This window comes from Archocentrus centrarchus, chromosome 20, assembly GCF_007364275.1.
Source record: "Archocentrus centrarchus isolate MPI-CPG fArcCen1 chromosome 20, fArcCen1, whole genome shotgun sequence".
NCBI classification, from domain to species: domain Eukaryota; kingdom Metazoa; phylum Chordata; class Actinopteri; order Cichliformes; family Cichlidae; genus Archocentrus; species Archocentrus centrarchus.
In genome coordinates, this window is record NC_044365.1 from 22,807,871 (window position 1) to 22,832,136 (window position 24,266).

Sequence of the window (24,266 nt, forward strand, 5' to 3'; positions counted from 1 at the left end):
GCAGCTGACAGGTATCGACAGGCCAAGCGGAATGCAGCTCGGGTAGTGGCCAAAGCAAAAACTCGGGTGTGGGAGGAGTTTGGTGAGGCTATGGAAAAAGACTTTCGGACGGCATCGAAGCGATTCTGGCAAACCGTCAGGCGACTCAGGAGGGGAAAGCAGTGCTTCACTCACACTGTTTATAGTGCGGGGGGGTGCTGCTGACTTCAACTGAGGCTATAGTCGGACGGTGGAAGGAATACTTCGAGGACCTTCTGAATCCCACTGACACGCCTTCTGTAGTGGAAGCAGAGTCTGGGGATGAGGGGGATGACTTGACCATCACTGGGGGTGAGGTCACTGAGGTAGTTAAACAACTCCTTGGTGGCAGAGCCCCTGGGGTGGACGAGATTCGCCCTGAGTTCCTGAAGGCTCTGGATGTTGTAGGGCTGTCTTGGTTGACACGCCTCTGCAACATCGCGTGGAGATCTGGGGCAGTGCCATTGGATTGGCAGACCGGGGTGGTGGTCCCCATCTTTAAGAAGGGAGACTGGAGGGTGTGCTCCAACTTTCGGGGGATGACACTCCTCAGCCTCCCCGGTAAGGTCTATGCCAGGGTGCTGGAAAGGAGGGTGCGTCCGTTAGTCGAACCTCGGATTCAGGAGGAACAATACGGTTTTCGTCCTGGTCGTGGAACACTGGACCAGCTCTTTATCCTCTCAAGGATATTCGAGTGTGCGTGGGAGTTTGCCCAACCAGTCTACATGTGCTTTGTGGACTTGGAGAAGGCATTCGACCGTGTTCCTCGGGGTGTTCTTTGGGAGGTTCTGCAGGAGTATGGGGTGTCTGGCCCATTGTTGCGGGCCATTCAGTCCTTGTACAACCACAGTGAGAGCTTGGTCCGTATAGCCGGTAATAAGTCGGATTTGTTTCCTGTGGGTGTTGGACTCCGTCAGGGCTGCCCTTTGTCACCGATTCTGTTCATAATTTTTATGGACAGAATTTCTAGGCGTAGCCAGGTGGCGGAAGGCTTCTTCCTTGGTGGCCTCAGAGTCTCATCTCTGCTTTTTGCAGATGATGCGGTTCTGTTGGCTTCATCAGGGGGGGGCCTCCAGCTCGCAGTGGAACGGTTCGCAGCCGAGTGTGAAGCGGCTGGCATGAGAATCAGCACCTCTAAGTCTGAGGCCATGGTCCTCAGCCGGAAAAGGGTGGAGTGCCATCTCCGGCTCAGGAACGAGTTCTTGCCTCAAGTGGAGGAGTTTAAGTATCTCGGGGTCTTGTTCACGAGTGATGGGCGAAGGGAACGGGAGATTGACAGGCGGATCGGGGCTGCTTCTGCAGTGATGCGGACGCTGCACCGGTCCGTCGTGGTGAAGAGGGAGCTTAGCGTAAAAGCGAAGCTCTCGATTTACCGGTCGATCTACGTTCCTACCCTCACCTATGGTCACGAGCTTTGGGTAGTGACCGAAAGAATAAGATCGCGAATACAAGCGGCAGAAATGAGTTTCCTTCGAAGGGTGGCTGGCCTCTCCCTTAGAGATAAGGTGAGGAGTGCGGCCATCCGGGAGGGGCTCAGAGTAGAGCCGCTGCTCCTCCACATCGAAAGGAGCCAGTTGAGGTGGCTCGGGCATCTGATTAGGATGCCTCCTGGCCGCCTCCTGGGTGAGGTGTTCCGGGCATGTCCCACCGGGAAGAGGCCCCGTGGTAGACCCAGGACACGCTGGAGAGATTATGTATCTCAGCTGGCCTGGGAACGCCTTGGGGTCCCTCCGGATGAGCTGGAGGAGGTGGCTGGGGAGAGGGAAGCTTGGGCTTCTCTGCTTAGGCTTCTGCCCCCGCGACCCGGCCCCGGATAAGCGGAAGAAAATGGATGGATGGATGGATGGATGGATGGACAATATGAAAAGCAAAGACGGTGGCTGCAGTGGACAATATTCATTGTTTTTAACACTTGGTTTTACTTCAGCTCTTTGTATGTTATATCTTCACTGTTCTCCCTGGCTGGCTGAAGGACCAACAACAGCACTAATAGGAGTAGCCCACATACTGGTTGTACCACATACTTTGGACGCTGTCTCCATCTGGCAGCAGACACTCTGCAGGTAGATGGACTGTCCATAGCTTCCTAAGGTCTGCTGATGCACTGCCAATGGAGAAATATTTTCAGCCCATAAGAACTATGGGCTGAGAGTTGGAGGTGCTAATTCTCACTCCTACTGCTTCACATTTGGCTACAAATGGCCCCTGTGCAATGTGAAGGTCACTGCCTGTTGAAGCCAGAAGAAGCATATCAGTAGTAAATTTTACATACCCCCACCCCCCACACAGTACAGAAGAGTCAGTGTTTGGAGGGCTACAGCCACTGGTAGGAAAAGTAAAGTTCATTGGTGTAATAATGCTCGCTTGCTTGAGTAAAATACCTGATGTCTCATTTTGTTGTGTGTCATGTTATTAAAAAAGAGAGAGAATGCTGTAACAGGCAACCGTAAAGATGGAACGATGTTGATATTTTTAAATTTACATCACTGTCTGCAGGATCAGATAACATTGTTTTGTTCCAAAAGAATAAAACGTTTCTATGATTACAGTTTCTGAAACATAATGAGTGTCTCATGAAAAAAAACTCTACAGCTGACATGTTTTTCCCCCTACAACATCCAAAATATTGATTACTTCACTTCATGTTTAGTTCAGATGGCTCTGATGAAGAAACTGTTACTCAAATTGTGAATAAATCCCTAGTGTTTACAATAGATAAAGATAAGTAACAAAATAAGTGAGCAGATGAGTGTATTGTTTTAATGTTTTCACAAGAGAACAACAAAAAAATAGAAGTTCATGAATCTTCTCTGAGGTTTTCCTCTTCTTTCCTTTTTTTTTTCCTCCTGCCTGGCAGCTCCAGTGTATCCACTATCCTTCCTCAGCACATGTCCAAATCATCTCAGCCTTGCCTCTCTAAACCTGAGCTGTCCCTGTGATGTACTAATTTCTAGTCCTGTCCATTCTAGTCAGGTGTCCTTTGATGTTCTTCAGATAATAGCACTCTTTCAAAGGTCTACATGACCACGGATGTCAGAGCAACAGGCCTGTAGTCATTCAGTCCTGTGCTGGAGGTTTTTTTGGGACTGGAATGATGGTGGAATGTTTGCAGCAAGTACTTGGCATAGCTTGAGGAGCCTGAAGAAGATCTGAGTTAAAAATAAGAGCCATCTGGTTAGCACAGGTTTTAAAACCTCGATTATACTTTCCACAATCCTAATCCACTAGGAGTAATGTAAAGTTTGTCACTGGACACAAGTGGTTTTCTGTCTCTGTCTTCTGTCTTCTTCACGCATTGTGAGTTTTAGGGAGGCCCAGTAGGGTAGGTGTGATAGACCATGTTTGTGTTTGCCACAGCAGGGGGGGAATGGTATCCTGTAGTTAGTGATATCTTTCCACACTAATGCAGGGTCGTTACCCAAGAATGTTCCGGTGTAGTGCTTTTTGGCCATTTTAATCTCCTTTGTCAGTTTCTTTCTAGCCTCGTAAAAGGACTCTCAGTTCCAACTCTGGAGACATCTTCCTTGGCATGGCAAAGTTGTTTGGGACACAAAGTATTACAACATTAAGCTCATGCCCCCAGTCTTTCAACAAAAACACTGATAACACAACAGCAGCTGTTTTACGTGCAGTCTGTCCGCGCATACGCGACAAACACAAAGAGGCGGAGCTGTTATCGAGCTCATGTGGAGCGAAAACAAATGTTTTTCTAGCCTCCAAAGTAGCAGCACTTTTTTCCTGTAACTACATTAAAACCTTTACTGGGAAACAGCTGGAGGTCCTTCATCAACCACCTGAAGTGTCAACATGAAGACAAGACAACTTTGTAGCTGCTCCATCCACCGCTGTTTGTTTCACACAGAGAAAAATATGCAGTAAATCTACGGAACTTAAAATATGCAGATGAACTGTTAATAAGACAAAAGTATTTCATATCCAAATACTTAATTAATCAGTGAAATAATCGACAGAATACTCCATTAATAAAATAATAGATAGTTGCAGTCCTAAAGAACTGAATGCCTTTTGAGTGGCAACACCTATTATTCATGAGAATACCGCACCGGGTACCTGCACTGTTATGGCGATTATAAATGGATGTGGCTGTGTGATGCCATCACCAGTGACCACTGTGTAGCCCAGGTGACAAAACTGACTAATGAAAGGAAAATGGAATTAATAGGAGTGTATGCTTAAATTTCAAATGCCCTACTGCACTTGAATGCATCGTTCAGTGTATGCGATCCTACGCTGTTCAGCAGCCAATCAGGAATCACGCTCAGAAGCGTAGGGTGAAGTCGAGGCGCAAATGGAGAAGGTAGCTACATGCTGAAGGGAGAACATCTCGGTTGATAAAGTGAAGAGAAAGCCAGAAGCAATTAGCTTACTTGCTGCGAGTTCAGGAGAGAGTGATTCGGCAAAGGGAGACGAGTTACAGCAGCTGGTTTTGCCGTTCACGTTGGGAGCTGTGGATGAGCCGAAGCTAACAAACTCCATTTGAAATCCAGAGCAACGGTTTTTTGAGTGGACAAGAAAACCAGTCTTGAGGACCCAGCGAGACTCCGATCCAATTCGATGGCGAGCTAAAAGGACTTTGGAGAAAGACCCAGATCCAGAGAAGGAAAGAGTCAAGTACACACATATACACATACAGACCATTCAGATAGATTCAGCATACCCAGTACACCTGCAACACGGGCTGTCTTTCCCATAAGAGACTCAGACGGACAATTTCCTTTTTCATCCCTAGTGGGACTTGTGCACAATTTTCTTTTTTTTTGTTTTGGGGTTTTCAGTTAATTGATTGTAAGCCATGGCAAATTTTATTTTTATTATGTAACAATATAAGAGTTGCTACTCAATTTCATCTCTGTGTTCGGCTCATTATTACTGCTTTATTCCTTGGCTCCACGAACCAGGTTCTTCTGATCTTAGGCCCACAGTTGTTCTATCAGTTATCTCACTATTAAATGTAATCTGCTCTCGTATCTCGGGAAATTGGTTACAACTGCAACAGGTATAATGGGGCCTTTAGTCTTGCAGTGAACCGTGGTATGTTGTTGTCTTACATGGAGAAAGCAAACATATCTCTTGACAAGATGTTACAGTGTCAGTCAGTTTATCTAGGTTACTGTTTGCAGGTTTAAAGACACTCCAGTCAGTACTGTCAGAACAGTCCTGCAGTTCCTGCTTTGCCTTGCTGGTCCATTCCTTCACTGATTTAAGCGCAGGAGATCAGGAAACCTTTCTGGGTTTGATCTAGATACTGGAAAACTGTCTTGGGTTAACTGTCTGACATTAAGCCGTTCTCTGCTGAGTGTGATTGTGTTTGAATGAACGCAGCAGATGAACAAAAACAGAGAAACAAAATGCCGTCAAACAGGAATAAAAAAAATGTCCATACCCCACTACATTCTCATTTTTTTATGCCCTCTATCAGAAGTGTCCCATATTACAGTATATTTTTATTACAGTACTTTTGGGTGTCACATTCCCATATTAAGCACAGCATAATTTTAGCTCAGATGTTTACAAAACTCTAAAATAAGAGGCTTGTTCTTTCTATTCATGGTAACATTCTTCCAGCACTTGAAAGACCAAATAGACATCGTTATCAAAATGTAAACAGTTCACCTACAGCTCCTGGAGCATGTTGACCCTCATCTGAGTGAGCCATATGCTGCAGGGATGTTTTTTTTTTTTTTTTATTGTAGGCCGGCCCTGCAGTTAGCATCTCCCTGATTCTCCTAATCAATATAATCTCTTCTCACTCCTCAACCTCAATAGAACCAGGATAGTCCTTCACTGATATCTCAGCTTTTCTTTCTTTCATGAGCAGTCTAAAAGAAGGAATCTCCTCTCCTCTCATACAAGTTTAAATCAAAACCACTATGTTCATTACCCTTCAGTCGGTTCACTGCAAGTTTGTCATAGGCTGAGGCAAATAAAGTTGTTTTGTGAAATAGTTGAAGACACAACCTCAATTTTCTGCTATATATTTAATTCCCTTTAATTCTGTTTATCGATGCAACAGAGCATTTTAGCCCTGCAGTGTGAATGTGGACAAATCTGCATTATTTCACTCAGGCAAAGGCTTTGGAGTTTCCTGCATGGATTCTTTGCTTGATTTGCTTTATCCTTTGGACTGTATTTGTTTTTTTAGACTGTGACCTGAACAGTGAATTTAACCGTCAGAACTAGCATTCCTTTGCATTATTTGTAATGAAATATCTTCTTAAGCTGGCATTTGTCTGGATTTTCCTATCTGTGGAAAAGACAGCTAAAGGGTTTGCTGCTGTTGCAGCAGAAAGCCTATATTTAAACTCAGAAATTAGTGATGCGGTCCACCACCACAAAGCCCCTTTATCCCCTCACACACAAAAAAACATATAGTTTGGTCAAGTGTTTCCACAGCATTGTCTTAGGTAATTTAGTTTGCCATGAGTTGCTACAGCTCCCCTGCTAACAAAGCCCCAATCTCACCTGATGCACAGAAAGCACACACACACGCACACACACGCGCACACACACACACACACACACACACACACACACACACACACACACATATATATATATATATAACCTCTATATATGTGCTATATGTGCTATATTATCCTCCAGTAGAGCATAATATAGCACATATAGCACCTCTTATGAGGATCAATTAAATGTACATACAAAAATATCTAGAATAAGTATAAAACAATCAAGTAATATTTTAAAATGAAAAAAGCAAAACAGAATGTAGATCAAAACAGTCGTCAGTTCAGTCATCATTCACAGTCTAAGTCAGCAGTTTTCAGTCAAGACAAAATAAGTCAGGAAAAAAAATAAATATGATGCATATAACAGAGAAAAAAAGAATAGGTCAGGAAACATAATCAAAAACTGAATCAGTAGTCATTTCATATCAGTAGTATCTTTCATAATAATCCAGTGTATGCTTATGATCATTATTAGTGGAAAAACATCTTGCTTGAGAGTCATCAAAAGTAATGTAAAAACCATTAAAAATAGTATATAAAAGCATACAAAAATGAATATAAAATAAGTATAAAAACATACAAAAAAAAATATCCCACACATTCTCATACACACCCATCACACTTAAGCAGTTGTGACACAAAGTTGGTTTATATTGTCTTCATGTTTTTGATCAGCTTAAATCCTAGAGGCCAATCAGCCAGCACAGCTGCAACCCGTTCCCCTCGTGACCTTTCTCCAATAAGGAAGCAGCCCAGACCTCACAGGGTGTCACAGTAGTAAAAGTAAATAACTCTTAAACCGTTGTCACTTATGGATTTAAAAGCTAAAGACTTACTATTTATGGATGTTGTGGATATTCACCTTGTTCTTATCAAGTCTCCCAGTAACACATGATAGTGAGCAAGTAAGTACAACCCAGCAGGATCCTGACACTAAAGTTACATTTTCAACCTGTTACTCTGATTGTGACTTAGAATAATGAAGTAACCAAACTGATTAGATACTCATTAGCTCTTTAAAATCTGCAAATACAATTGCAGAAAGTTACAGTACTTATCAAAGTACCACTAAAGTTTGTATAGAGATTAAAATAACTGCTAAAATAGATGTATCTACTACATAAAACTTAACTCTGTCAGCTCAGTTTAGTGTCATATCAGTGCAACTTACTTTAAAGATTGCAGTGCAGTGGATTACAGTGATGCTTTCACTGCTTGCTTTTGTTCCGTGGGAACAATAGTATTGTGTGTAAATACTGATACAGGAATAATTTTAGTTGCGGTATATGCCTGATCGTTTTGCTCTTTTGCTGTGCTTACTGTTTATCACTATTCAACATCAATTTGGCTTTCAGAAAAGGAAACGGAAACACCATGAGCTCAACCAAGGGGAAATCGATTCACGGGTCTTTCATGAGAAGGTAGGCTGATGCTCATTCTTTAACATTAAGTCTTAGCTGCATGCACAGTATAATCTATAATCTGTCTGGCAGAGATTGTATTGCCCCACTGAAGTTAAAGGATCACAGAGAGAATAAATTGATTTGGGAAAATCAAAAAGTCTAAAATAGTCTGCAGAAAAAGTAGTCAGATCCGTTATTTAAGTAAAAGTAACCATTGTACAAGCATAGCACAGTGTAGAAGTACTCAGACTAACTCAGCTGATTTCACACATCAAATGCTGGGAAAAGTTTGGGAAAACATTACTGCATATATATAAGATAAGCAACATCTCCAGATTATTGCCTCATGCCAGTGTCATTTGGGTTTAAATGTTACAGAAAACTGCTTACTTAGACCTCAGCTGCCACCTCTAGCTTTACATAACTGCCTACTATATGTATTCAAAGTAATTTATTTGTGGTGCATTTATTCATATACTATAAATAAGTACATTATTAGTGGTGTTGTTAGTTTTTTCATCAATGTTTCTTTAGTGTTTATTTTTAATTTACACAATAATACAATATGCATAACAAATAGGCATAACAAATGTAGCAATTAAAATTACCCTGTTTATTGTAATGTATAACTCACAACATGGCATGAATTATGGCACTTTGGTCTATTTGTTGATTGAACACTACAAAGTAAGCATTATTTTATACTTATTTTACCATTTAAAATCTTGGTAATTAAATAATATTTTTCAAGGTTTCTGTTTTATATGACCTGTGATAAAATAGTAGAGACATATTGGCTGAAGGGCACTACATAGACAAAAGTACTGGACCACCTACACATTACACCTACAGCTGCTCAGCCATGGAAAGCCATGCCATGAAGCTCCTGGCCCACAATTGTTTGTACTGATCTTAGAGGAGGTTTGGAACTTATTGATTCAACAGAGCACTGGTGACTTTTACACACTATGTGCCTCATCATTTGGTGATCCAACTCTGTAACTTTATGTGGTCTGACACTTCATGGCTGAATTGCTGTGGTTCCTAAATGCTTCCACTTTGCACTAATACCACTTACAGTTGATCATGGAATATCTAGGTGGGGAGACATCGACAGCGGGTCAAGACTCGTTGCAACAGTGGCATCCTATTCCTGTAGCACGCTCAAGTTCAGTGAGCTCTATAGAACGACACATTCTTTTAGAAACGCCTCTAAAGGCAGACCCATGGCTGACGCATGACCCTTGGCAATGGGACTGAAAACATCTGGATTCAAAGATTAAGAGGTGTTTCCCAATACTTTTGTCCATAAAATGTTCTGTAAGATGTCCATTTTGTACTCCATTTTTGAGACATTGTAGTTTCAACACAGCATCCACACGTCAACAGTATCCACTGTGACATTATCAGAGAGCCTAGTCTAAGTGCAGCCAGGATGATTCTACAGCAGCCTTAGTCTATGACCAAGTCTTCAGTGGTCATGTCGCACAATGTAGGCATCCAGTTTCAGACAAGGAAGAGTGCAAAGTAAGATCTCTAGTTCTGCTGCATTGATTTGATCTTTTACAAAATAAAGCTGTGCATTGTCAAAGTCTAAATCAGTGGAGTTCTTTTTCAATTTAATTTGGATTAATCGAAGCCTAGAATATTAGAGGTAGAAGCTGTTTACTATTCAGATAGAATAATCTCTGTCATGTGCCTTGACGCAGATAAGGTCTATTATTCTGGAGGGGACCAAATCCTTGGTGGAGTGTGCACAACCCCTTGGCTATCTGAATGGAGAGACAAACATGGAAAAAGAGCCTCTTCCTTCACAGGAGTGCAACCTTGCTGCTCTTTGTGAAATGGCTAAAGAGCTCCCTCTGATGGACGATGAGGTGCAGGAACACGGCGTTCAGTTGCTTGTTAGTGAGGATGGTTGTGTGTCTCATGTCGACTTGTTCTCACGGGTGACGGAGAGCAGGGCGGACTGGGCTACAGTGGTAACGCTGATGGGAGAGGAGTATGTAATACCCCCTCGCACGGCTTTCCTGCTGTCTGATTTCACAAGGATACAACCATTAATCCACTGTGAGTAAAAAAAAAAAAGCAGTCTGTGTGAACATAAAAGAAATGCAAACTGAAACAAATGTGTTTTATGTATTTATTGACACAAATGGCACACAATTTCGTGTGCTTGTGGTACCATAATTTGAAAGGCAGAAGTTGTAAATATGTGGAAATAGACTTCTTTGTGGCAAAAGCATGGGCACCCCTCCCTGAATTTTAGTGTTGTAAATAACTGTGGTATGGCTCAGTGTAACAACTCATTGTCTCAAAAGAGAGAGAGCTTGTTTGTTGTTTCACAGCCTGACATTCTTTGCTTGTTTCTCAACCAGATGGAACAAGGTTTGACCTAATAGTTATGGATCCGCCATGGGAAAACAAGTCTGTGAAAAGAAGTCGCAGGTAATTTGGCTTTCAAGCATTTTAGGAGGCGTGAAGCAGAGAAGATAAAAATAATATTTTTTTACATTTCTGAAGTTTCTAAGATAAGAAACTGATAAAGTGCACTATGTTAAGCTTTCTCACTAAATTACTGAAAACATGACCTTCAAATTTCAGCCTGATGGTGGCACTGGAGAAAAACTGGCTCAAGAAGATAATGTTTCTACAAATAAAGAGAAGTAATGGGCATGGTGGTTGTAGTTACACTGACTATATCAATTTTCTCACTAAAGATACAGTTCGTTGCCCTCATCTCAGTTGAAGCAGCTCCCTCTTCCCCTGCTGGCATCTCCAAACTGCTTAGTGGTGACCTGGGTGACAAACCGGCCGAGCCACGTGCGTTTTGTCTGTGACGAGCTGTTTCCACACTGGGGTGTAGAGGTTGTGGCCAAATGGTTCTGGGTCAAGGTACAAATACAGAATTTTAAACTAATTAAGTGTTTTAGGAATTGGAAATATTACCTGCTAATGTCAATCCAAGTGTTTTAAAACACATGCTGTTTCTCTTCAGGTCACCACATCTGGGCAGTTTGTGTTTCCACTAGATTCACCACACAAGAAGCCGTATGAAATGCTGGTGCTGGGCCGATATCGTTACTCTGCTGATACCTCAGCAAGGTGTGAAAAATTTAGGGTTTCACCTTTAATGACATACTGTACAGTGCAAAAGTCTCGAGGAATTCCTCATTTTTAAAATATTTTTCTAGGAAAATGGGAAATAGGTGCAGCGATTTATTGAAATGTGTGGACACATAAAGGGAAATGCAGTATATAAGGCAAAAACAGAGTTTGTACAATACTAACAAGCTTGAAGGTCAGCATTTCATATGACCACCTTTATTCTTTAACACTCTTAGGTAAATTTTGTTCTAATTTCTTTAAGTAGCCTTCGGGAATAGTATTCCCAGCTTCTTAAAGGACATTCCATGCCAAGAGCATAATACACAGAAATGGGGGGGGGATTCTAGACTTTTGCACATGACGGGATATCCAAATCATAGTCTGAGTAGGTTCTCAGTCATCCAGGTCATATACTCTTGAGTGCTTGAAGGAAGACAGCTGGACTTCTTTAGGTTCGTGAAGACATTTTGCCTCTTGTTCAAGAGGCTTCTTCAGTTCTAAAACAATTGTCTGACAGTCCCACATATTTAAAACCTAGTGGGGGCATGGATGGGGCTGTTGTCCCCTTGGAGTTGGTCCTGAGGTTCGTTGATCCACTATGAATCATCTGAGTGGTCACGTGAGCCAAGGTGTGAAACCTCTGTACGACATCGTTGCACAGCGCCATCACCCTGAATTGTAGGTGGCTGATAGCTTGCTGCAAAACCTGAGGGATAAAACTCCTCCTGCTATCACAGGTGTTAAAGCAATGTCTAAGTACGTCACTTCTTCAGGTTCGCATGTATAAACATCTTGATATTCTTTGGGGCAGCAGCAGCTCTTGAATTTAAAAGGTGTGAAGCCTATCTAAGACATCATCCCACACCATCATCATGTGAGCTGTTGAAGTCACCTGAGGCAAGGTGTGAGTGAGAGTTGAAACACCTGGCAAGAAATCTCAAGACTGGAGGTGGCTGACAGCTGATGTCATAAACCACCACTTCTGTTCAACGAAGTGGTGGCCGTGGGTTTGTTTGTTGTGCCATGTGTTTGTGGAAGATCTCCCCACTGCATTGCAGTCTTTAGATCCCTTCCCCCATTCACACACTGACTTAGGTGACCTCAGTAGGTTACATGAGGGTGGAATCCCTTGCAGAGGTTTTGCACTCTGGCCCCAGTAATGTAATGACCCATGCCTTTTTTTCATGTCTTGGCTCATGTGACCACTCACATTGTTACAATAGTGGGCCGTAGACCCTCAAGACTACCTCCAAGGGGACAACCCACACTTCGGGTTAAATACCCTGGACTCTCTGTCAGTTGTTTTAGAACCTTGTGGGTGAGAGGTGAAAAGACTTCACAAACCCATAGTCCGGATGACTTCCTTTAAAATGCTTAAGATATCCAAACCACATTCATACTCAGAGACTTGTTGACCCTCTTCCAGCCCCTCAGAGTCATCAGGGGTTCCTGTGGAGGATCACCGGTTGATTGTCAGTGTCCCATCAGCTCTGCACTCTCAGAAGCCTTTCCTGTCAGGTAAATATTTAAGTGCAGTGTTGTGCCTTTGCCACCAGAGGGCAATAGTGCCACATTGGTGATTGTTAACTTGCCTCACAACTTGAGTGATAAGCTCTAAATCTTTCTGCTATCACGGGCATTAAAGCAGTGTCTAAGTATGTTGATTCTTCAGGTTTGCATGTATGAAATATAACATCTTGCTCTTAATCTTGATCTTAACTCAGGGTAACAGCAGGTCTCGAATTTAAAATGGCCACAACATGTTCTGTTTTGTCAAGGAAGACAATTGTCCCATTTTATGTTTGACTTTGCGTTCCAAAGCAAAACTTTGTATCTTTTCAAAATGTCTGCAGATTACAGGCAAAAATACTGCTTCAATTTATAACTACACTTAAACCATCAACTTCTGACAGGTTTAGCTCATCAGAGTAGGGACCTTTGTTGCTCAGATTTCAGTTTTGTCCTGTTTGCACTGATTGGGTTAAACCCTGATTCCAACATCCACTCTGCTACTTAGAATCAATGTAAGACCTTGACAATGAATATGCAGAGACTATGAAAAAGAGAGGCTTGACGTCATCTCACTCCCTCTCAGGGGAACGCGATTTATTATTGTGCAGTATGGAGAGCAAAACACGGCCAGTGTTTGCTGGCGCCCTCTCAGCAACACAGAAAAGCATCTATATCATGGCAATAGCTCAATATTATTGGAAAAAAAAAAGATTTAAATCATAATGATTGCTTTTGTGAATCTGTGAGACCATAGAGATTAAGCAGATTAGGATACAAATTGTGTTCAGTCTCCATGTTCATAGCAAAGCCTCTCAGCAGGTTTCATCAGAATTGGTTTGTTTGTTATCTGCTGCTGTGGAGGATTTTTGTAGCGTTTTGCAGATGATGTTAACTATATTTAGGTGAACTTGGAAAGACAACATTTATAGACTCAGTTGCTCTTAAAATATATAGACAGCATATAGAAAAATCCTGTTATTTGCTGTATTTTTTTTCTACAGCATTCATACAAAATAGTACTACTAAATGACCAGAATGAGCAGCACCTATGCTGTGTTACAACTCCAGTCACTATGCCTGTTCACTTATTCTACACAAGGTGTGAAAGCATTGGATGTGGGCGTGTCAGATCTGACGGTGCAATGTGTAGTGAAATATTGGAAAGGTTTTGCCAAGTCTTGCGACGATGCGTACCAAAGCAGATCATTTCTTTTTATTTAACTGCTCGAGATGATAAGTTAACACCTAGAGGCTTAAGGGATGAGTTTTTCTTTTGTTCACTTCTACAACAGATTATGCAACTGGTAGAAATTTCAAATGGGTCCCAACACCTTTGGTATTATCCAACCTGAACTTCCTTTTTTCTCAGTTCAAAATGTCATCCCGGTAATTCTGCTGTACTTTTTTTTTTTTTTTTTTTTTTGCATGTAGCACGTCAGCGTGTGAGCAGCCTTGATGGTGTGTTGAGAAACTCTGACCCACTTGTGTTCCCCGTCTCAGATGGGGCTCATATCACTGACATACTTGGTTGCTATGGAGAGATAAGGGACACCGTTACTCCACTATGGGTACAAAACGTCTTTGCCAGATGGTCACACTGCAGAAAAAAATGAGCTTCTCTGAAAGACAAGACATGTGTTTTTTATTAATTAGGCCCCCTTGCAATTTCAAAACTTGTGAAAGTCCCTCCCCAATTTGGAATTATAATTAGCGGCTTAGTAGCTCTGCCTAATATTCAAGAAAAGGCACAATACCAATTGTGTGTTCAAATTGCTTTTAATTGGGGTATGGATCTCTGAGTATGATTTCTGCAGCATTTTGTGTTGTTACCACTTGTTTTTAGCTCTACAAGACTGACACTGAAGTACACCACATACAGTAGTCTCTGTTCTACAGTACAGAATTTTTACATGAATAGGATGAGCTCCCATTTAATACAACATGCTTTTTCATTTGCCTCTTGCAAGTTGTAAAGAGGTCATAGCAGATGGCAACTTCATATAGCTGGTAAAGCAAATATGTTTGCAAACACTCCTTAAACATCAGGAGATTACAATCAGGAGGTACAGAAGAGCACTGGTCTTTAATATGGAGTCAAATATTTGTTCTTCTTTTGCTTTATATTTAAGGGAAAATAAATGTCTCTTCACCTGCTGGTCACCTTTTTAGCCTGGCGGTGACAGTGATTAAAGCTACTGTTGGTTGAGCACTAATATTACAACTGTTGTCACTTGTAATAACACTTACTTGTCATTTTATTAGGTACACCTGTTCAATTGCTTGTTAAGGCAAAGATCCAGTCAGCCAATCACATGGGAGTAATTCAATGCATGTAGACGTGCATGTAGACGTGGTCAAGACGACCTGCTGAAGTGACTTTGAAATGTGGCGTGTTTGTCAGTCTCAGATGGGCTGGTCTGAGTATTTCAGAAACTGCTGATTTATTGGGATTTTCACACACAACCATCTCTAGATTTTACAAAGAATAGTCCAAGAAAGAGTGAGTGAGGTATACCTTGTTGATACCAGAGGTCACAGGAGCGCCACTGCTGTGAGATAAGAAAAGAAAACTGACTCAAGTCACATGGGCTGGTCTGATCAGTCTTGATATCTGCTGCAACATTTGGATGGTAGGGTCAGAATTTGGCATAAACAACTTAAAAGCATGGATCCATCCTGCATTGTATCAACAGTTCAGGTGGTGGGGGTGCAATGGTGTGGGAGATATTTTCTTGGCCCACTTTGGGCCTCTTAGAATCAACTGAGCATCATTTCAACTCCACAGCTTACTGGAGTATTGTTGCTGACCATGTTCATCCCTGTGTGACCACAGTGTGCCTATCTTCTGATGGCTGCTTCTAGCACCATGCCACAAAGCTCAAATCATCTCAGGCTGGTTTCTTGTACATTGCAATGAGTTCACTGTACTCAAATGGCCTCCACAGTCACCAGATCTCAATCCAAAAGAGCAACTTTGGGATGTGGTGGAACAGGAGATTCACATCATTGATGGGATGTCGACATCTGCAGCAACTGCGTGATGCTATTAAGTCAACATGGATCAAAATCTCAGAGGAATGTTTCAAAGACCTTGCTGAATTGAGGTAGTTCTGAAGTCAAAAGGGGCCTATTGTACTAGCAAGGTGTACTTAGTGAAGTGGAGTGTATATTTGGCTACATCATCTGCAGTACAGGGTATTACAAACTTCATAATGCAGTATTTTGCAGCGCTCCATCACAGATGACACACAAACGAAACTTGTTAAAAGCATGTTTGAAATAAAGGGTTTGGATTCTACTCTCATTTACTTGAAAACTGATTTAACAGTGAACAGAGAGAACAGCCTGTTGATAATTTACATAAAATATGCTAACTTCTAGCATCTCTTGTTAAGAGAAAAGGTATTTGAGTTTAATGAAATGGGTAAAAATGATCAGTTAGTAGCTTTTTTTTGTACAACAGTTCTTCGTGTTATTAGGTATTTGCATGCAATTATGTATCATTATGTAAATGAAAATCAACATGGATCCAAAACCAAACCCAGGGGGACTCCACATGTGCACTGAAAATTAGTCATTGATTATTCTAACTGCAAGCATTCAATTCGAATAGCTATGAATTAATTGAAATTAAACATCTTAAACATCTTTTATTATGGAAATAGCAGTCAGTGTCATAGTTTTGTTGAAGATATTTTATTAATAAATAATGTAGATGTACACTATGTAGTTGCATAGTGTATTGAGGGAGCATAATAGAGACCAAGGACATGAGTTGTTATAGTGTAAGGGAACTAATGAAGAATAATCATTTTGGTTTTGCTTGGTTAATCCTGGTGAGAATATGGGGAGCCTGCAAGGAAGAATATGTAACAGTGAATGTGTCGAGAGAGTAGTTAAATAACACCTTCCTTTGCCTCGGGTTATTCTTGGCAGAAGTTTGATACACTGTCCCATTTCAAAGCTAAGATAATTAGACCTTTTATTCTATATTCAACTTTGAAAGCTGAGTCACCGATAGGGGCTGAATTAGTTGGAGAGCTGCATGTTTGGCCTTTCCTCACTGTGACTCTGTCTCTCTCTGACGTGCATAGGAAGAAGAAAATGTGGGACGGGGGGGGTAGGACAGCACATTGGGCAGGTTGGATCGGTTTGGGGATCAGGCTTTTGAGCTCATTAACTCCCTGAGTGTTGGCTGAGGCAAGTGTCAGGGTGGTTTGAGCATGCACAAGAGCAGACAGAGTAGCACAGGGGCAGAGGAAGTGATACGTATCTGTCAGGTGCGCCGCTCCTGGAATATCATTCCTTATAGAGCCAAGGTCACTGGCAGTCTCCAAACAGAAAAATCAGTGCTATGGTGTGACGGAGCTGGGAAGCTGCCAGTGCTGTTCTCTGCCTATTACAGGGTAACAAGCAAATTGCAGATTTGTTTTTTTTTTTAATCATACAGAATGGCACATGCATTCATTAATGTAACTGAGTGATATTTCAATGCAAATTCAGTACAGAACAACTTCTGTTGATATATCCAATTAAATGCACTCAATTCAGAAGTTGTCACCCAGCTGAATGTCTGTTATCAGTTCCATAGATGTTCCTGGTAGGGGCCCTCCTCTAACTGCTAGCAGGCTCACTAAGAAGAACACCTCATTGTACAATGGTTGGTGTAATTACACTTTAAAACAGTAACAACAGTACGACAGCACCCTCCTTGTGACTAGGAAAAATTAGCAGTTGTCTGGCAGTTCCATCATCCATCCATTCATCCATTTTCTGCTTATCTGAGTTTGGGTTGCGAGGGCAGCGGTCTATCCCGAGATGTCTAGACCTCCCTCCCTGGCCACCTCTTTCAGCGTAAACGGGAGAACATCAAGACATTCCCTAGCCAGTCCAGAAACATAATTCTCCAGCGTGTCCTGGGTCTGCTCCATGGCCTCCTCCCAATATTTTTCCAAAACACCTCACCTAGGAGGTATCCAGAAGGCATCCTAATCAGATGCCCGAACCTCCTCACCCAGCTCCATTTGATGTGGAATAGTAGCGGCTTTACTCTGAGCCCCTCCTGATTAACTCTCTTTACCCTAAGTGAGAGCCCAGCCACCCTTCGGAGGAAGCTTAATTCTGTCATTTGTAAATTGACCAGTAAATTGACAGCTTTGCTTTCACACTCAGCTGATTGCATTGAATTTTTTTGCATTCAGTGACTGATTGCAAATAGTTGTACCAACCAACTGGTCACCCGGAGGTTGAGCTCTGGGTGATTGCACATGTCTGGTGGGAGGTAACTTACCTCAAAACAACTGTGGTTTGACTCAGACTGCAGTCATTCTCAGACAGGTTGGTGAAGGTTTGCAAATAACTGTTGCCTAATTTATAAATGCAGACAAATTGGCAACATGTTGCAGTCACCAATTTATCACAATTAATCGCGGTATTATTACAAACAGATTGCATGTAACTGCCAACTTGATCCCATTCACTTGCAAACTGATTGCCATTCTATTCTATCGCTGAAGCCACTTTCATATGCGAGTGGTTACAGACCTGGTTCCCATCTTCGAAGCAACCATTTGAAAGGCAAGGAGATTAGTCAGTGTGAGATTTTACATGCTCTTCTTCACAAGCACTAGAGGCCGTTGACATAATCCAGCTTGCTTCCTGATTACGATGGATGATAACTGCCTACATACAAATGGCGCTGCTAACAATTAATTGATTATACTGGCTAAAAACATATGAACTGAAATATGAATACAGTTGGAAAATATGTTGTCATATATGTATGAATGTAATTGGCGATCTTGTCAAAATTGATGGAATGATGAACAAAGAAAAGTACTGTCAGATTTTGATCCACCATGCAGTACCATCTGGAAAGTGATGATTGGCCTTACTTTTCAGCATGACAATAATCCCAAATGCTGCCAGTGCAGTAAAAGCATACCTGGATAGAGGAACAAACAGTGGAATGTTATCAGGCATGGTCTGGCCTCCCCAGAGCCCAGACCGCAATGTTATTGAAGCGGTGTGGGATCGTCTTGACAGAGAACAGAACAAAAGGCAGCCAACATCCAAAGAAGAGTTTTGAACCTCCTGCAAAAAGCTTGGAGAACTATTCCTGTAGACTGCTTAAAGAAATTACAAGAAAGCTTGGCTAGGAGAGTTCAGGCTGTGTTGAAGAATAAAAGCTGATTACCAATACCTTTGAAGCTGGTTCAAATTGTGCAGACTGTTTTTGCCTTATATACTGTCTTTCCATGTATGTTTGCATTTGTTTCAATAAATCTGCACCTATTTCCCATTTTCCTTGCAAAATATAAAGAAATGGGGGATGGCTCAACACTTTGGCACAGTACTTTATGTTGATGGGCATAGAGGTTTTGTCACACTGCATTTCATGTTCGCCACGTTCCACTCACTTCTACTGAATCCTAAACAATAGATGCTTTCAAACATGAATTTCCTGTTACTGGCTTCATGCATTTGTGGGTCAGAGTTCACCTTTGTTCAGCTCTGTTTGGGAGCAAACTGATGAACAGCACTACTCTACAACACTACTCTACTGTTTGGATGCTGTAGGAGTTACTGTGCAAGTGTGCTTTAATATATTTTAGCTGACATTACAGCTGGGTTTGGTCTATTGTAATTTTGACCACATCCAATTGAGATGTAACATGGTATAACAGCAATATGCTCCATATAATGCAGTTAAGTATGTATGGTAGCTGCCACCACTATATGGTGCTAGACTGTGTTCTATTACTCCTTCAATAGGTAAACACCATTCATTTAATGCATGACATCACAGGCATGAAACTTGAGGCAGTTTATTAGGTCTCCAGGTGAAATATAAGAATATGAGTAGTATGCAGTTTGCATAATGGAGATTGTAAATAACAGGGGAGGCACCGAAAGCCATATAGTGTGCAATAATTTCTTTTCTCATTCACAGAGGTGCTGAAGCCATATATTGGAAGTGAAGCCAAGTGCTTGGAGCTGTTTGCCCGAAACCTTCAACCAGGATGGACCAGCTGGGGCAACGAAGTACTCAAATTTCAGCATGTTAGCTTTTTCAATTTGACACCTGCTGATGAAAAAGCAGAAGCTGAAGATGACCGTACAGACAAACAAAAAGAAGCACAAGGTTTCGATTCACCTGGGAAAACTGGACCTCCCGACCAACGTCCCTCCAGGGTGAACCAGTGACCTCCGACACCTGTCAGATCAGTATTTCCGTTTGCATTTAAAAGTTATTCAGCGCCAAAATATTTCTCTACCAGTTCCTTTTGATCTGTACTCTTCATGCATGTGGGACCTTTGATTTCTTTTTTTGGTCTGGATGCATTTTTAAGGTAGCGAAACACAACTCTGATGAGGCAGCTGGAGAGATGAAAGTGCATTTCTGTGCAACTGTTTTGAACCCAACTTCCTACGCTGCAATCAGATAAACAACACTCAAGTGTTTTTGGGGGTTTTTTTTTATACATGCCTTTTTAGTAATGTTTGGCACAATGTGCGTCTTAAGGATGATCAAAGTGTTTCTATTTTTACTTATTTTATGCTGTTTTGAGCTGAATTTCAAAATGCTTTCCAACCATTATGAAAGAAACACTTTCATATTGAATGCATGCTGGGTTGCTAATCCTTTTAAGAGAAGTGGTTTTTAAAAGTTTTTTACTCAAACAAGCCACTGATGTCTCCTCCGCTCTGCCTTTTGTCCTGTCAAGGGCATCCAGTTCTATCATTGGATAATTTGTCCCTGAATTCCTCATTTTTCAGTGAAAGATGAACTCTTCCCACGTCGCGCTTCTAACTAGCTAACCTGTCTTTTCCTGTTGACTCTCTAATGAGTCTGTTGGCATGTGTTTGGATGAACGATGCTGCCTTTGAGACAGATCACGATGAGTTATGGCCACTGCAGCGACTTACATATCACAGCTAATGAAGCCAGAGTACGTCTTCAGCAGGATTACATACACATCACCTTGTCATGCTGTCTTTGTGTCTTTAAAACACCAGCACATTAGTGTATTCCTTACACTGTATATCAAAGTTGGACGTAGCCACAGTGACATCATCCATTCATTTGTGAAGTCCTGTTTTGTGGCCTTAATCTTAGCATTTGGACTGATTTTATTTTTTATTTTTTAAGCTAGAAGTTTGCATATTTGGACAGGAAGGTGGAGTACTGCTTTTGTACATTGCGTGAATCAGTGACACAGATAAATGTGAAGTAGTGCCAAATAATCTTCAAATAAAATTAGAAAATTTCTTGGATGGACTGTTATTTGTCAGATAATTGTAATAAATATATTCCAAAAGACACCCAACAGCACAAACAGGGCTGAGAGGCCCAAAGCAGCCTCTCCCCTAATAGGACATAACTCTGCACACTGAACACAATGTAAATGAATGAGTTATAAAAAGAAACATACATGTGTTATGAAGGTGGCCATTACCTATAGAGACCAAAGTGCTGTAAACATATCCATTTACCCTATGAGGTAATGACATGAGAGTCTTTGGGAACTGACTTACTTTTGGAGTTTTATACTAAAATATCAGTCTTGAAATACGAAGAAAGCCACGAGTAGGCTGGATACTAACTAATTTCATCTTTATAAAAAAATACAATATGTTTTTTATTTGTATTTTTTGTATTTTGTATTTTTGATACTCTTAAGCCTAATATTATCTTGAGTGTTCAGCACTAACTAAAGGTACCTTGCTGATTGTCAAGGCTAGTTTAATTGGTTTTTGCAGGGCATTGAGCAACAAATGGTAGACCTTCATCAGCAGATTCGGTTGGCTGAAAGATGGTGTACTTCCAAGGTTGTCAGTGTGACCCAGGACCTGTGGAAGCCATTGGTTATGCAGCCCACGGTGGCAATAAGGAATTCATTAACAGCTGAAGTTATTCAATAATATAGTAGCAGCAAAGAAAACAAAGGGAATATTTCTCATTAATTATGAGTTGTCCACTGTATGCTACAGTTAAAGTAGGGAACTTCATAGATTCAGAAATTCCTTCACAAATAGTGACATGGTTGCTGCAGGACAGCACTTTAACTGACATAGGTGTCTGCCAACCTGGAATATAACCAGAATACAACCAATTGAGTTGAGACCCCTATTGCAAAGAGACACATTGGTGCAGTATTCAGCCCTCTGTAGGCTGATAATTTTCATTTCTATCAAATGATGTGGCATCCTTTTATTCCTAACGCATTACCCAGTCCATTACAGTATAGACATCAGCGTGATTTTTTTCCCTTTTGAAATCTGATGTGTATTCAAAATGTTCCTTTATTTTTTTTTAGCACTGTGTCTATACAATAAAAGTATTACTCCTTAAACTAAGTCAAACATTAAGGTAAATGTCTTTTGTGAGGTTGCAGTGCAGAGTTACTCAACAGTGTCATTCAGGTCTCCAAGGATTTCTTATTTTCTCTGTTCATAAACAGAGAATTTCTCAGCAATGATTCCTTTATGAAACATGATATCTAATCTTACAATCAAGCACGTCACACATACAAAGCCCGTGTGACACATCATGCTTCAGTCTGATTGGTCAAGGCTCAGAGACATTCAGTTGCAAAGGGTTTAAATGCTTTTAGGGATTCTTCTTTTCTGTAAAGGAGAAGCTATTGTTGCTTTTCTCTTGTGAGTGTAATATTCATTGAGATAAAGCACAAAAACCTTAAATGAAATAAAAAAAATAGATGATAAAAGAATCTACCAGAAGAGTACCTTTATCACACTGTCACTGTCTAAGATATCTTTTGTTTCCTCCCATTTCCTTCTCTCATTACTTGCTTTTTGAATAGAAGCTGCTATCTCAGATGCAGTTAGTCGCTAAAAAGCCTGCTATGTGCTGCTGAATGAAGTCACCACAGTCATCATCTCACTTACAGGCGCCAGTGAACGAGCGTGTCCTGTCAAACTCAAGATGAAGCACCACAACAAAGACCTTGTCACCCCTTCTTCCTCCAGCTTCCCCTGTTCCTCCATTAAAGCCAGGGCAAAAAAGAAAAAGTCCTCAAAAGGAACCCCAGTCTCACTGATGTTTTGCTATATCTGTAGCTCTTTAACCATTTCAGTTCACTGTGAAATTGGAGGATAAAACAGAGGATCTTTACAAAAATCTGTCTATCACTCGTTGCTGTTGGTTTTTGGGGGAATGGCTGCAGGAGACTAATAGCATTAGTACTGCACTTGTATAATAATGTAAGTAATGCAGTTAATGCTGTAGTACTGAATCGTATATTGGTTAGCCTACCAGTAACAGTATCAGATAGTGCTGCAGTGTGCCCCAATTTGTCTTAAGAGTATGGAAAATAAAATGTTCGGCTTGCTGTTTACAATTTGTTTTCTTGTTTAATGGCTATTATTGCTGAGGCAGTACTGTATTAGTATGCATGAGTTTACCTTTTAAGGATATGCTAGATTTGATTTGTTATGGCTCTAAATAATCATGTTTCTTTGTTAAAATTTACACTGTGATTTTCAGTGTCTTTGTGAACAAGGAAAAACATTAAAGCTATCAAAAGACTAAAGACTCATTAGTTGAATTCTTTGGCACCTCCTGACTTCCACAGATTAATTAATTAATCAGATCCCACATCAGTGTAAGGTCTGCATCCTGATCTTCAGGGTATTCCTTAAAATAAGTATCCAGGTAGAAAAGCTAAAACTGCAGTGCCTTTAATGGCCACTAGGGACTGGCTCAAAAAAAACAGACAGACTTTATATACCCTGATGTTAAAATGCCCAACTTTAAAGCATTAAAAAAGCATAGCCTGGTGCAAATAAAAATTTTGGCCTCTGTGGATCATTTTCTCCTCAATAACAGCTCTTAAGAATAGTGAATTCCTTTTTACAACTTACCCACCTGGATACTGACCTGAGAATTGAATAAAGGGAAAGAGGGTGGGGCCCAAAAATGAGAACGAGCAGGCCATAGTGCAGGAAAGCATATATAGTCGTGGAGCCATAAGGGGTGGTATGAGGTGTGGTCCAGGGTTATTATAGTTAACGAAAACGAACGAAATAACGAAAACTGAAATTGAAAAAACATTGTCGTTAACTGAAATAAATAAAAACTATAATTAAAAGGAAAAAACGATAACTAACTAAAACTGAATTGTGAGTTTACAAAACTAACTAAAACTAACTGAAATTATCGATAAGCTGACTTTCATTTACTTGTTTTTTTTTTAAGCCTTGTGGACTGATATGAAATCATTGTTTCCGCTCTCCGAGTTTAAGCTGGGAGCGCCACAGGACAACTGTGTGAGTGTGTGCGCATGTGCGTGCGCTCACCGCGCTGGTCCGCAAAGTAATGGCTGCAGTCTGCAGAGAAAGCGGCAGAGTCCCGTATGGAGGTTCTTTGAGTACAAACACCTGCACACGACCACAAGGTAATTAACACTCACAATCCAGCTACACAAGCATAAATGTGGACATGAGGTCGGCAAGTTCCGTAGGTTGTGTACAGAGGCCGCAAAGACCCTGCAGGTTTAATTAGCGAGCATCTAACCAAGCTAGCTCCAAAACAGAAGCAGCTTCAGGTGGTGAGAACATCAGGATGCAGATGGATTTGAGCTTTGACTCCTTCAAAGAGTTTGTTTTTGTCAAACACCACATGTAGGTGTTGTTAATCTGCTGCACTGATGCTGAACTTTATTGTGGAGTTTATTGTAGAATTTATTGAGTTTGGGAGTTCATGTTTTTCTTT

At 41.1% G+C, this 24,266-nt stretch overlaps 1 protein-coding gene across 1 annotated transcript in view; it reads left to right on the forward strand.

Moving 5' to 3' along the window:
* Positions 1–23,081, forward strand: part of mettl4 (methyltransferase 4, N6-adenosine) — a 29,474-nt gene extending 6,393 nt beyond the window's left edge. Inside the window, exons 2-8 of the mRNA XM_030755948.1 lie at positions 7,862–7,927; positions 9,619–9,979; positions 10,288–10,357; positions 10,630–10,804; positions 10,908–11,014; positions 12,444–12,535; positions 19,482–23,081. Of these exons, the coding sequence (XP_030611808.1) occupies positions 7,862–7,927; positions 9,619–9,979; positions 10,288–10,357; positions 10,630–10,804; positions 10,908–11,014; positions 12,444–12,535; positions 19,482–19,735 (1,125 nt within the window). The 3' untranslated portion in view covers positions 19,736–23,081. The remainder of the gene's footprint in view (positions 1–7,861; positions 7,928–9,618; positions 9,980–10,287; positions 10,358–10,629; positions 10,805–10,907; positions 11,015–12,443; positions 12,536–19,481) is intronic.
* Positions 23,082–24,266: the final 1,185 nt, after the last annotated feature.